The sequence below is a fragment of the Micropterus dolomieu genome, linkage group LG03 (assembly GCF_021292245.1).
Source record: "Micropterus dolomieu isolate WLL.071019.BEF.003 ecotype Adirondacks linkage group LG03, ASM2129224v1, whole genome shotgun sequence".
Taxonomy (NCBI): domain Eukaryota; kingdom Metazoa; phylum Chordata; class Actinopteri; order Centrarchiformes; family Centrarchidae; genus Micropterus; species Micropterus dolomieu.
Window position 1 is genome coordinate 33,856,733 of NC_060152.1, and position 12,603 is coordinate 33,869,335.

Consider the following 12,603-nt stretch of genomic DNA (forward strand, 5'->3'; position numbering starts at 1 on the left):
AGTCACTTACAGAGCTGCTGCTGCTGCATCTGCTCCCTCTGCACCCAAACAAGTCTCACGGTCATGTAAGGGGCTGCAGGCTCGTATCTGGAGGATGATGAGGAGGATGGGTAGGACCAGCCGCCAGACTCCTCCTCCCACCACGTGCTGAAGGAGAGGAAGATGAACTCGAATCCTTGTTTCTGACATGAGACACATTTCAGAGGAATCGAAAAAGCAAAGCAGCTGTTTCTGGCTGTCTTGGTGCTTTAGACCAGAGCCCCTGAGGGGTTTTATCTTTTCATAAGAAAAGCATTTAAGGACATTTAGGTTTAACTCAATTCTCTTCAGCTTCAGGTCTGGGTTGCACCGACTGAACGTAAATCCATCACTAGGTTTATGTTCTTCCTAACTTCATATTAACCACTTGTTCATTTCAAACTAGAGATTTACTAAATCAGGTTGCACGATTAAAACTAAGAGAAATACTTCTGTTACTACTAATACTGAGTTCTGCTCCATTAATCCATACTTGGAAACGTTGCTGTTCTCAACAAGCTTCCAGAAAGACTGATAACAGAAACCATTGAATAATCTATGGGATGGTGATGGATAAGACGCATGCCTTTGGTGTGAGAGGATAGGTTCAATTCCAGCTGCGACACATCTACCCCCACAGTCACCAGATCTCAACCCAACAGAGCATCTTTGGGATGCGGTGGAACGGGAGCTTCGTGCCCTGGATGTGCATCCCACAAATCTCCATCAACTGCAAGATGCTATCCATCAATATGGGCCAACATTTCTAAAGAATGCTTTCAGCACCTTGTTGAATCAATGCCACGTAGAATTAAGGCAGTTCTGAAGGCGAAAGGGGGTCAAACACAGTATTAGTATGGTGTTCCTAATAATCCTTTAGGTGAGTGTATATAGCGGTCATCTTGTGTTATGTGCATGTGTTCACTCGCACAGACTTCACTCAGTTAAAAACTTGGTAGCCTATGACGTTACAAGTCACTGTGGATATTTTACAAGCTTAGACCAGGTAAAGCAGCAGTGAACACACAGGGTGCAGATGTTGGTTTAGGTTGTTTGATAGGCTGCGTCATAGGCAGAGAGATGCGGGGCAAGCTGGTGTGTTTACCTGAGGTGCAGGCTTCTTGTGTGTCTGAGTGTGGGAAGAAGCACATTTAAAATTTACAATAAAAATGTTTTTGATGATTAAAACCTGCTCAACCATCAACCATCTGTCTCCCATCGCTGATGGACGCAACCCTAGTAATAAATTAATGTCTTCTACAAACCCAGATGTCTGGGCCTGCACACACTGGGCAGACACTGTGTGTGTAAAGGGAATTTTTGGTGGAAGGAGTTCGGAATTGGCTACAGAGGTTTGTGTTCTGAGGAATTTCTGGAGAAAATTAAATATACTGTTTCTGGAGGAGCATTTGAGAGAAATCAGCTTCAAGTTCTGAGGAAATTCTGCAGAAAATAAGTGACTGTATTGTGTTGGTCGTTCTGACTGAACGGCCACATACTCTCATTCCCAACCCTCTGCATTACTGCTGCGGGAGGTAAAGAGGGTCACTCTCTAATCAGAAGATCAGCAGGTCCATCTCCAGTCTGCATGTCAAAGTGTCCTCGGGAAAGATACTGAACCCCCATTTGCTCCCGGTGGCCGTTCTGTGGATGAGTGATTAACGTTAGTTCCTTTCTGAGGAGCAGTTGCATGCCAGCCTCTGAACAGGTGAATGTGACGTGTAGCGTAAAGCGCTTTGAATGGTCAGAATACTAGACCGGGTTGGACTGCCTGTTTATTGGGCATCTGATTCTTGCCTGCTCCTTGATGGGTTTGTTTGCCTGCTTAGACTCCCACAAGCCTTTGTACAAACTTTCTGCACAAACTGTGCTGCTCTTCTATTTAAAAACAGATAAGTACATATTATTTGTCTACTTTTGCAGTTCTTGCTTTTTATTTCTATTACTATGTTTACTGTTATGAACCAAAAGGCCAAGGTGAATTTCTTGTTTGAAAACCTATTTGGCAATAAACCTGATTCTGACATGAAATCCAAAAAAAGAAACTTTTTGGGGGGAATATTTAACTGCTTTTTTTTTTAACTTACTGTAATAGTTCTGATCATCTGGGCCACAACACAATCCAGCTTAGCAAAGTAGCGTGGGCCTCATGCAAGAACATTTTTTTCAGTCAGAATCTCAACTGCACAAACCTGTTGTAAATATTTATGTGTTTAGGTCTGGGGCGATTCATTGATGTTTTCTATTACAAAAATACATTGATTTGCAAAATCTGTGTCAGCAAGTCGCTGCACCCGGTCTGAGAACTAGATGCCCCTGAAAAACCGCACCTTTGATCATCTAAAGTTTGGGAAGAATTTTAAACAGACACACAATAAAGCAGTGCTTTGTGAATTGAAAATTGCTTCACAGCAGCACAACTAAGCCGTGTTTCAAACAAAAGTACCGACTTTTAGTTCCCCAGATCTCTTTTCAAGGAACTAAAAGAGTCCTTCAGCCCATTGTTGTGTTTCTACCGTGGTCTAAAGACCTGCTAAGATTAGGCAAATCAACCAGCTGACGTAGGCTGTAGGCCTATAAACGTACAAAGCGATGCACAGACATCATTATTTGTAACCACTATCCATGAGCAAAATTTATAAATTAACATCAGATTTGATTAGAATATAATGAAAGAGACCTGTGAGCTATTTGACTGTTGATTGTGATATGCGCATGCTCAGTGTAGGCTACCTGAACGGCCACTAGATGAGTGTTTTCAGTTATTTTAATATAGACGTAGATCAACTCTGATACGCAGCTAAAACGCTGTGTGGACGGAGAAGATCGCATTCGTTATAAAACCGTAGTAGTGTGGATGTAGCCTCACATTACCCCACTCCTCTCTCTATTCCCGTTTTCCCCGGGAAAATGTTTCCTTGTCAATCTCCCGTATTTTTAACCTTAAAATCAAATAAAAACCTGCTGGCCGTATTTAAAGTGTTTGCTACTTTCTCCTCTGCTAAAGCCAGTGGCAGGAGGCCTATGTAAAATATGTAGACTGCGCTTCTTGCTCAGGGATTAAAAATGAAAACAAGCCAATAATATTTGGCCTATACTAGTGGTAAACCATATGAAATTTGAATGAATATAGTAACTATAAGTAATATTAACTGCTCCTTTATCTCCTAAATATTTTGGCTACAGCCGTTTTGCTGCAGTTTCATTGAGATTGAAGTAAATTTATAAAGATGCTGTTTGTTCTGTTTTTGCAGTTTATTCCACAGGAAAGATACATTTGTTAAGCTATAAGATGTTCGCAGTAACCAGGCAAAAGCTGCTATGGTTTAAGTCTAAAACAGATTGAGCAGAATTTGTTGCCCATGTTTCCTGGAAATAAAATAAACAGTTGTCATTTCATGATATATTGTTATATATTGTTTTTAGGACTAATTAAATAAATACACAGTATAATGATAAATACAAGGCTTCCAATAGACCCAGTGATCGGGTCGATACTGCCTTCAGCAATCAGTGATCGACCCAAAAAATCCTGATTGGAGCACCTCTAATTTGCATAATAATGGTTAGGAGCAGCCTTATGTGGGTTTGTGACATTTGATCATGTGAATAATCAACAAATTTAAAATGCCAACTCTTTTTGTGAGAGAAAAGTAAAAAGAAGAATTGCCAACACAAAACAACAGAAATCTTTTTCCACAGTATTTTGCGTTATGTGTTAATGTATATTTTTGTTTTTCATTGGGGACAGTTTTCCACTCTGGTGGAAAATAAAGTTGTATTTTATATTATTCTATTGCAAGTGATAATGGCCTGGAATTAAATGGTGACACTCATCGGTAGTTCTTTAATCGTTGCAGATGTCTCACATCTGGTGAGAATGTAGACTTGTGCATTTCATTCTTCACAGGACAGAGTGAGAAAGGAAAGTGTAAATCACAGGCTGGATCTGACAATCTCAGACCAACAGAGGAACCATGTGATCCAGATTTCCTGTGAAAAGTACAAATGTGCTGTTACCTCATTAAGAAAACAGTTCCATACTTTTTGTCAATGATGCTTCTGCCAAGTCAGCAGGGCAGACGTTAGAGCAGCTGATTTCTCTGGTTAAACCTGCCCAGACCGAGCTTCAGTGGATTCCAGATAAATCAGATGTTGGCAGATTTTGAAAGGCTGTGAGGTTCCTGTGGAAAACATGGCTGTAAGCTTTTTGTTATTGACAACCACAAGGGACAAAGGAGCTTTCAAAAATCACATTGGGAAAAGATGTCAGAAGAAATCAATGAGTTGTGTTGATCAGTGGTCGGGAACACCAGTAACTAAAGAAAGAGCTTTGAAGAGTTAAATCAACCAGCACCATTTAGCGTTAAACACTTCATTTCTTTCATACTGGTGACATTTTCTGCCACCACCAAGTATACAGCTGCCTTTGCATGACTGTGGTAGACTTAAGACCTGCTCATTAGCATGTCAGCATTTCTTCAGAGGTTACTAATAGGCAGACCGCGGTCCGGATCCAGACCCAGCCACCGTCCTCTCCGGACCCCTGACCTACAGCCAATTTACTGCGAGAATTACTACCTACTACCAAGTCACAATTATTAAAAGTGGCAATGTGAAGCACCACTACGGGACAAAGCACTAGTTTCAGCAAACGTATCCACTCAAATCTGAACTGAGGGAACAGAAAATACAATCCTAGCCAGCAGGATAAGCCAGAGCTCATGTTTCTCACTGAACAAGTGAAAGGAGGGAAGAGGTTTAAATTAAGAAATTTTTCTGTGCCTGAAATGGGCAAAAACGTAACTCTGTGTTGCAAACTGATGGGGACATAGGGGTTCAGATTAGGGGTGTGACGATACACTTCGCTCACAAAACATGAGGAAACACGAAACTGGATTCACAAGAACAAGATGAGAAGATAAATGTACACTGTTTTGATGAAAAGTTTAATGTGTAAATATATGATTGAGGAGTGGGAGAGAGGGTGGGGGGTCTGGGGGTCCTGCCCCAGAAGATTGAGCATTAAACACTTCATTTCCTGCATTCTGCAGGCATGTGATTGGCAAAGGGCAAAAAAGCAGGAAAATATACTGAGACCCCCCACACCCTGATCAAACTGGCAGCGGCTCTATTATAGCATATATGGTATTTGGTGGAAGTGTTGCAGTGGAAATCAAAGACAAGTGTCTAATCCACTGTTCCATCGCCACCTCTCTATAATGATTATTATTTTGTATACATTTACCAAACTTCAACAGCTACATGTGCAACATGCAGCATGAAATAATTGATTCTATAACTAAATAATATAACTACTAACTTTCAAATTAGTTTATTAGAAGTTAATAGAATATTTTTAATGAATAAGAGACAGCAGCAAAGGTTACTGCCTGTTTAAGACTGTTAAAGAAACAGTTATATTATTCAGGAAACTCAGATCAGCCAGCTGATCAGTCTCTGTCTGTTGATAAACTGTTGGAAAAAGTTTTTACATTTCAACTCTGGCAGCGGGCGGGCCTGTGCGTGAGACGAGAACAACAGCGCCAGTTCCACTGATCGCACCAGTTACACAGAAGCCGTTGCCATGGTTACCTTGATCCAAGATGGCGCCGCAGACTGCCGCCACGGGATTACGCTCCGTAGTGCTTTGTGTTTTTGTTAATTAACGCTGTTTTCTGCAGTCCCTCTCTGCTAACTTTTACCAGAGAAGAGCTCATTGGGCTTTCAACTGCTCATACTATTCCACCGCTCTTTATTGACCCTGGAACTTCGTTAGTGAGGCGTTAATACACCTGACCAACCAGATAACTAATATGGAGAAAAAACATCCAGACTCCCTGCTCATTGTTCTTGGGGACTTTAACAAAGCAAACCTCGTCATGAACTTCCAAAATACAGACAGCATATTAAGTGTCCCACCAGGGACACTAACACACTGGACCACTGCTACACAACATTTAAGGACACCTATCACTCTGTTCCCCGTGCAGCCTTGGGACTCTCTGATCACTGTCTGGTTCATCTAATCCCGACATACAGGCAAAAACTGAAATCTGCTAAACCTGTTGTAGACTGTGAAAAGATGGACCAACGAGTCAAAGCTGGAGTTACAGGCCTGCTTTGACTGCACTGACTGGAGTGTTTTTGAGGCTGCAGCCACTGACCTGGACGAACTAACCGACACTGTGACATCTTACATCAGTTTTTGTGAGGACATGTGTGTGCCGACTAAAACCTTCCACACTGGGCTAACAGGTCAGTGGATGATGCTGTCAACTTGGGTCTGCATCACATCTTGCAACACCTCGACTCTCCAGGGACATATGCAAGGATCCTGTTCGTGGACTTCAGCTCGGCGTTCAACACCATTATCCCGGACATTCTCAGCACCAAACTCACCCAGCTCACTGTGCCAGCCTCCACCTGTCAGTGGATCACAGACTTCCTGTCTGACAGGAGTCAGCAGGTGAGGCTGGGGAACATCACATCCAGCACCCGGACAATCAGCACTGGCGCCCCCCAGGGGTGTGTGCTCTCCCCACTGCTCTTCTCCCTCTACACCAACGACTGCACCTCAGGAGACCCATCTGTCAAACTCCTGAAGTTCGCTGACGACACAACGGTCATCGGCCTCGTCCGGGACAGTGATGAGTCGGACTACAGACGGGAGGTTGATCAGCTGACTCTCTGGTGTGGTCAGAACAACCTGGAGCTTAACACGCTCAAAACTGTGGAGATGACCGTGGACTTCAGGAGGAGCCCCCCACTCTGCCCCCCATAACCATCCTCAACAGCCCTGTGGCTGCTGTGGAATCTTTCAGGTTTCTGGGTTCCACTATATCCACCAGGACCTGAAGTGGGAGCCCAACACTGACACCATCATCAACAAGGCCCAAGGCGGCCCAGCAGAGGATGCATTTCCTGCGCCAGCTCAGGAAGCTCAACCTGCCTAAGGAGGTTCTACACAGCCATCATCCAGTCTGTTCTCTGCACCTCCATCACTGTCTGGTTTGGATCTGCCACCAAAAAGGACAGGAGCAGACTACAACAGACAGTCAGGACTGCAGAAAAAATAATCGCTGCCAACCTGCCCTCCATTCAGGACTTTTACATTTCAAGAGTCAGGAAACGGGCAGGAAACATCACTGCAGATCCATCTCACCCCGGACACAACCTGTTCCTGCTCCTCCACTCCGGTAGGCTGTGTAGCGCCTACCGGAGGGGAGGAGGGAGCACTGTACGACAAAAACAACAGACTCAACAGTTTCTTCCCACAAGCCATCACTCTGATGAACAGCTGATTTCTGACTTGCCTACAGGGCAAATATCTGTGTAAATATCTTAATAGAAAAATAAAGTTTGCGATTCAAATGAAATGGAAAATTTTATCACGATAATTATCCTTATTGTTTTACTGCCCAGCCCTGATGGTACCCCCCATTCACATCATTATAATTTCAGATAATAGTATGGCTAGCGATAAAGGTTACCACTAGTATAATATTAATTCCAGTTGGACAGCGGTTTCATTTCTGTGGCTTTTCATTTATTTTTCATTTTATTCAGTCCTTGTAAGAAATATTATTTACATGGTGCTTAGTCTCTAATTAGTTAATGCTAAGTACTAACTTGTCAATAATCATCCATGCAGAACAACGACTTCACCATTTTAAAGGTTTGCTGCAGTGTATCAAACTTTTTTAATGTCCCGTCCTCTCCAGGCTGGGATCAATCGGTTCACGAAAAGTTACTGTGACAGCTACTTTCTGCTCACGGCTGCATGAAAGGCACCCGAGCTTCAATCTGCTCTGTCTCCGCCGACAGAGATTAGCAGACAGGCGAGAATGGGAACAGATGAGCGCCACATAAAGCCCACCTGCACGTAAAAAAAGTCCTGGGTTGCCAAAGAGTAAAATGTAGAAGTAACTTACTGTTGCCGGTGGCCCACTTCAAGCACTATCTATTATCAAAATTGACGCCACTTATCTGTAAAGCTGTAGTCCACTGGTGGATTACATTCCGACAAAAATGGCCTTGTTAAGCTGGCAAAGGTCGATACGACCCAATACAGTAAAATATTTAGTCCAAAACACATTATTATATCAATAAATACACACTGACTACTTTTACGAGATTCATATTAGCCTAACTACAGTTAACATGTAAACAAAAACCTTGAGTGACACCTTTAACTGACCAGATAGAAACTTTCATGCCCTGTTCACAGCCAACAAAAGCCAATGAATGTGCACATAGCCAGGAAGTGCCAGTCCCCTTTCTTTCGTGTATACACTGACACCGAGCCACTAATTGTGCAGAGGAAGACTGGCGCTTCACACACAAACGTCAACGAACATTTTCCACAGACATTAATATATATTGACGAATACAAAAATGCCCGACACCAGAATTCCGCCACAGCGCCGGAGAACTTTAAGCCCTGGCAAATGAAAGAAGGAGGCATTAAAACTGTTCAATTGTTAAAATGTGTTGAGTGTTTATTATAAAATTGGTTGAGACTACACTTAAATCAATTCAAGCTACACTTTTTATTTCAAATTTTTATGAAATTAAGCACTTTATTTTAAGATACACATTTAACAAAAACTGCCTTATGTATTTTTTTTTTTAAATGCAGCCTTTAGTTTACTTAAATTAAGAATGTATTATTAGAGTAGTTATTAATTAATATCCCTCCAGTTTGATGTGAAAACCGACAGTAAATATTGTTGAAATATTATTTGATTTGACAGTCCGTCACTAAAAACATATGTTGATACGACTATACGTTATGGCCCTTAATGATAACACAAGTTAGTCGTAATGATGTTCCGGAACATCAGTGTCTGTCCAAAAGATCATGACAATCCGTCCAGCAGTTCTGAGATGTTTCAGTTTGGACCAAAGTGGAGGACGGACTGGTACAGTATAAGTTTTAGCCGCTCAAATATCTGTTTTGGTATTTTTGCCTCACAAATCCAGAACCATCTGAAGCTTTATCAGGGTTAGGAACGCCAAGTCGTCACACTGTGGTTTATAAAGTCCTTTAAGGCAGAATGTTACAGCTGCTGCTGCTTCATTTTAATGACTCTGAGGTAAACTAGCACCATGTTACAAGCTACACACTGTGAGGCATTTTACCTGGTACATGTTTGATTTGCCAATAGGCCAGAGCGGTGCCAGTCGGGTTTAAACTGCGGTGTGAAAAAGGTCGGGCCAGGAGCATCGGACCACCCTCAGGTTTCCGTCAGTGGCAGCTTCCTGCTTTGTCCTCTGAAATAAAACACAAAGACTGAATTTGAGGTACCGAACTCTGCATGCCTGCCGTGAATTGCGCGGGCGGTAATGCTCTTTTATGCTGAGAAAAGAGGTGGATGCAAATTTTGGCAGGTAGCCCACAACATCTGTTTTGCCGAATTATGCATTCACTTATTAAGGTTCTTTTAGGACACTGCTGGTCGCATTTTTGAACGCGGTTTACGCCAGATGTTTTTGCTGAGTCTCAAGAAATGGTACTTTTACTTAGTGTAATAACATATTAACGATTCTTAAAGTTTATAAAATATATACTGATCACTAATAACTATTTATGAACCCCACAAAGAATAGTATAGCGTTTAAAAGCAGAACTTTAATGCATTTTCATACAATTCTCGGTAGGCATGCAAAATTCGGCATAACACCTGTGACAGTCGACTGCCCCCACCACAGTTACACTGTCAATCTGTGGGAAACAGTGCAAGGACAAATAATTATGATTAGGTAATAACTATGAAACCTTAATCTACAGCTAGTCCAACAGTGACAGTGAGTGGTAAACGAACGGTAAAGTATAACGGGCAGATGAAATTGTAACATCACCACTTATTTACGCGCAGGAGCCATTACACATTGGGATGACATATCCCCCTCATATTTCAAAAATGTTTTCTCCAGTGATTTCGGAGTTGGCTAGGCAGAAGGTTTACTATGAGTGGCTATTCATGGCTAGGAAATCACAGTGCGCATCAGACATATTTAAACGGTTGAAACGCAGACAAATATCTCATAGGCCACAACACAAAGGAGGTGCTAAAAAGTTAAGGTAAGGAAATTCATAGTGTGTCATACAGCAAACATCAGACCAACAACCAGAAAGCTGCTTTGCAAACACAAACATCTCCCAAGTGCTACAAGTTTTACTACATGCTCATGTGCACATTTTCAGCGGAGGACTGCAGCTTACTTTGGCTAGCCTTTAACTCAACAATCAATCATGATTTCAGCTAAATGCTAAAGTTACTGTTACCTTGTCTGTGGTCCGCTGGCAGAACACCGGCTGCTTTCTGATCAGGTGCTGTCTTGCTGTTGCCGAGGCGACATAACTTTGGTTTTAGGGACAGTCACATTACAGAGTTGTTGTTTTCTTTAGCTGGAAATAATCCAATACTTTGGACACTTTCTTCTTTGTCCCTCGCCATTTTCTCTCTCTTCCTCCACTTTGCAAACATCGGCATTATACGTTGTGTTCACAGCCTAAGCGCAATGTGCAACAGTAATCCAGTAAGTCCGTGCAAAACACTGTGCTGTAAAATTACATGGATGGAAACGGAGCATCGATGCAAAGAATTTGTGTCGAAGCATTTTATTAACCACCTCCTACCTGGCACCTATTTCTAGGAAAAACGCCTAAAATAACATATCCAAAATAAATAAAAGTAATATCTCCTCAACCATCAGGCCTAGATGCATCATTCTGGTCTCCTTTGAAAGGTCAGAAGCTAAGGAATATGAATCCATTGTAGATTAACATTATTTATTTTACCATTACAGACTACATGGATATGAAATACAGGAAAAAATTATATTTTCATCCTCGCCTGGTAAAAAAAGCTTTATTTGATGTAATAAACCATCAAAACCATCCTAAGGTAGATTATAATGCACCTGAATATCTTCTAATACACCTTGAATACAACTGTAACTGTAAATTTGATGAAAAGAAACTGATATACAACAGTTATTACATAATCTGTCAAAAATATAGCAGTCGAATGTCCATGTTTTGGCCATATTTACTTTTTATATGTTCACTTTTATTGGTAGTCATCTTTAAAACATTATTTCTCTCCACACAACCACGTTCCAAATAACATAAAACTTCCAAAACACTGAAATATTGATAAAAACAGTCAATATAAATGACCAAAAGCAATCCCATGCTTTACAGGCCCACAGCTTGAGAACAGAACATCCTACAGGGCTGTGGTGGGCTCATTTTGTTCGTCTCAAAGAGACGATTTCAGGCATTTGCATGTCTGTGTAGCTCGCTCCGTACGGGTCGCCAGCAGAGACTGATAAAGTTCACCTCCGTCAAAATTACACCCTTCTTCGGCTCTCATACCTCGTGACACAAACGAAACTTAAGACCACAGCCGACCTCACCAAGATGGCGGCCTGCCAGACGATCTCTGTGGACACAAAGCGCCGCATTTTTTAGACGGAAAACAGCTGGAACATCGATTCGAAAATCGATTACGTACCCGGTCAGTCCGTTCCCATTGCATTTATTAATCGATGAATCGTTTCAGCCCTAGTTACAAGTAATGTTAAGGCAAATTTGCTAAATAAAAAATGAACATAAGTCATTGCCTTTTCACGTTCCTTTATTATTTATACTCTTATAAGTATTTTTTTGAGCCAGTAATACACTCTTAATTTCACTACATTTTCAATTCATACCTTCATAACTTAACCAGTCTGTGATCTGCATTTTGCTTCATCAACCGAAATGAGCTGTGATCCAGTATAATTTGCTCCTCCTGATCCGAGTCACCCCCCTTAAAAACGATGCGCCATGATAACCATTTGACTATTTTATGGAGGACACCTATTAAGGGCCAGGTGTAAGATTTAAGTTGTAAATTATGTCTACGTTGGACGTATTTCAGCTGGTATAAACCTTAAAATGTTAGTAGCACGTAAACACCGACTTAAGTTAGAAATGGCTTCAAAGTAACGTTAGTCTGAGTTTGAACTTACACATAACGTTAGTTGGTGCAACCCAGTGCTGTTCTGGTTCTAACCAACGTGAGTTAATGTTACAAGCAAAAAAAAAGCTGTGAAATTGCCGTTTTTCACACAAAAAAGGTTTTACAAATCTCATTAAGTGTTTCAGACAGCGTTAGGGCTTTGCCCTAAATGACAACAGTAAGGTTAAACAGGTGCAAAGAAACTTAACGTTAGGTTAACTTTCCCTAGCGTTAAACGTTAGGTTTTGTTAACTGCCAAATCTGAAGCTAATTTCAGCGTCGACTTTCTAAATAACGCTAGGCCAAACGCTTTACTTTGAAGACCCACAAAGTTAGAAAGATGACACATTTAGAAATAAACGTAGCCTGTTGTTGGGAAATATAAAGATGCAGGAATAGATATCCCTAACCGAACACCGTGAAGCTGTACTGGCTTGTTGCTAGCAGGTAACGTTAACGTTACCGTACCAGTGTGAATTTGAAATATGGTCCAGAAAGTCCATTTTAGCGGCTCCATTGTAAAGTTTCAGCAGCTTGTCATCATGTTATAAGTATTTTCATCTCATATAGT

General features: G+C 41.5%; 2 protein-coding genes across 7 annotated transcripts in view; one reads left to right on the top strand and one right to left on the bottom strand.

Annotated features, from left to right (window-relative positions):
• The window catches only part of LOC123967618 (collagen alpha-6(VI) chain-like), a 37,711-nt gene that overhangs the window by 24,000 nt on the left and 1,108 nt on the right, over positions 1 to 12,603 (bottom strand). For 2 of the 6 annotated variants that reach the window (XM_046043757.1, XM_046043756.1), the window contains exon 2: positions 9,163 to 9,294. The exons of 1 other annotated variant lie outside the window; for it this stretch is intronic. In XM_046043757.1, coding sequence (XP_045899713.1) covers positions 9,163 to 9,247 — 85 coding nt within the window. In that variant the 5' untranslated portion in view covers positions 9,248 to 9,294. Of the gene's footprint in view, positions 1 to 4,038; positions 4,203 to 9,162; positions 9,297 to 12,603 lie in introns of those variants that run through there. 3 more of the 6 variants (XM_046043763.1, XM_046043765.1, XM_046043766.1) reach the window with 3 other exon arrangements.
• The window catches only part of rpp25l (ribonuclease P/MRP 25 subunit-like), a 5,515-nt gene continuing 4,313 nt past the window's right edge, over positions 11,402 to 12,603 (top strand). Inside the window, exon 1 of the mRNA XM_046043769.1 lies at positions 11,402 to 11,546. The gene's annotated coding sequence lies outside the window, so the exon portion shown is untranslated. The remainder of the gene's footprint in view (positions 11,547 to 12,603) is intronic.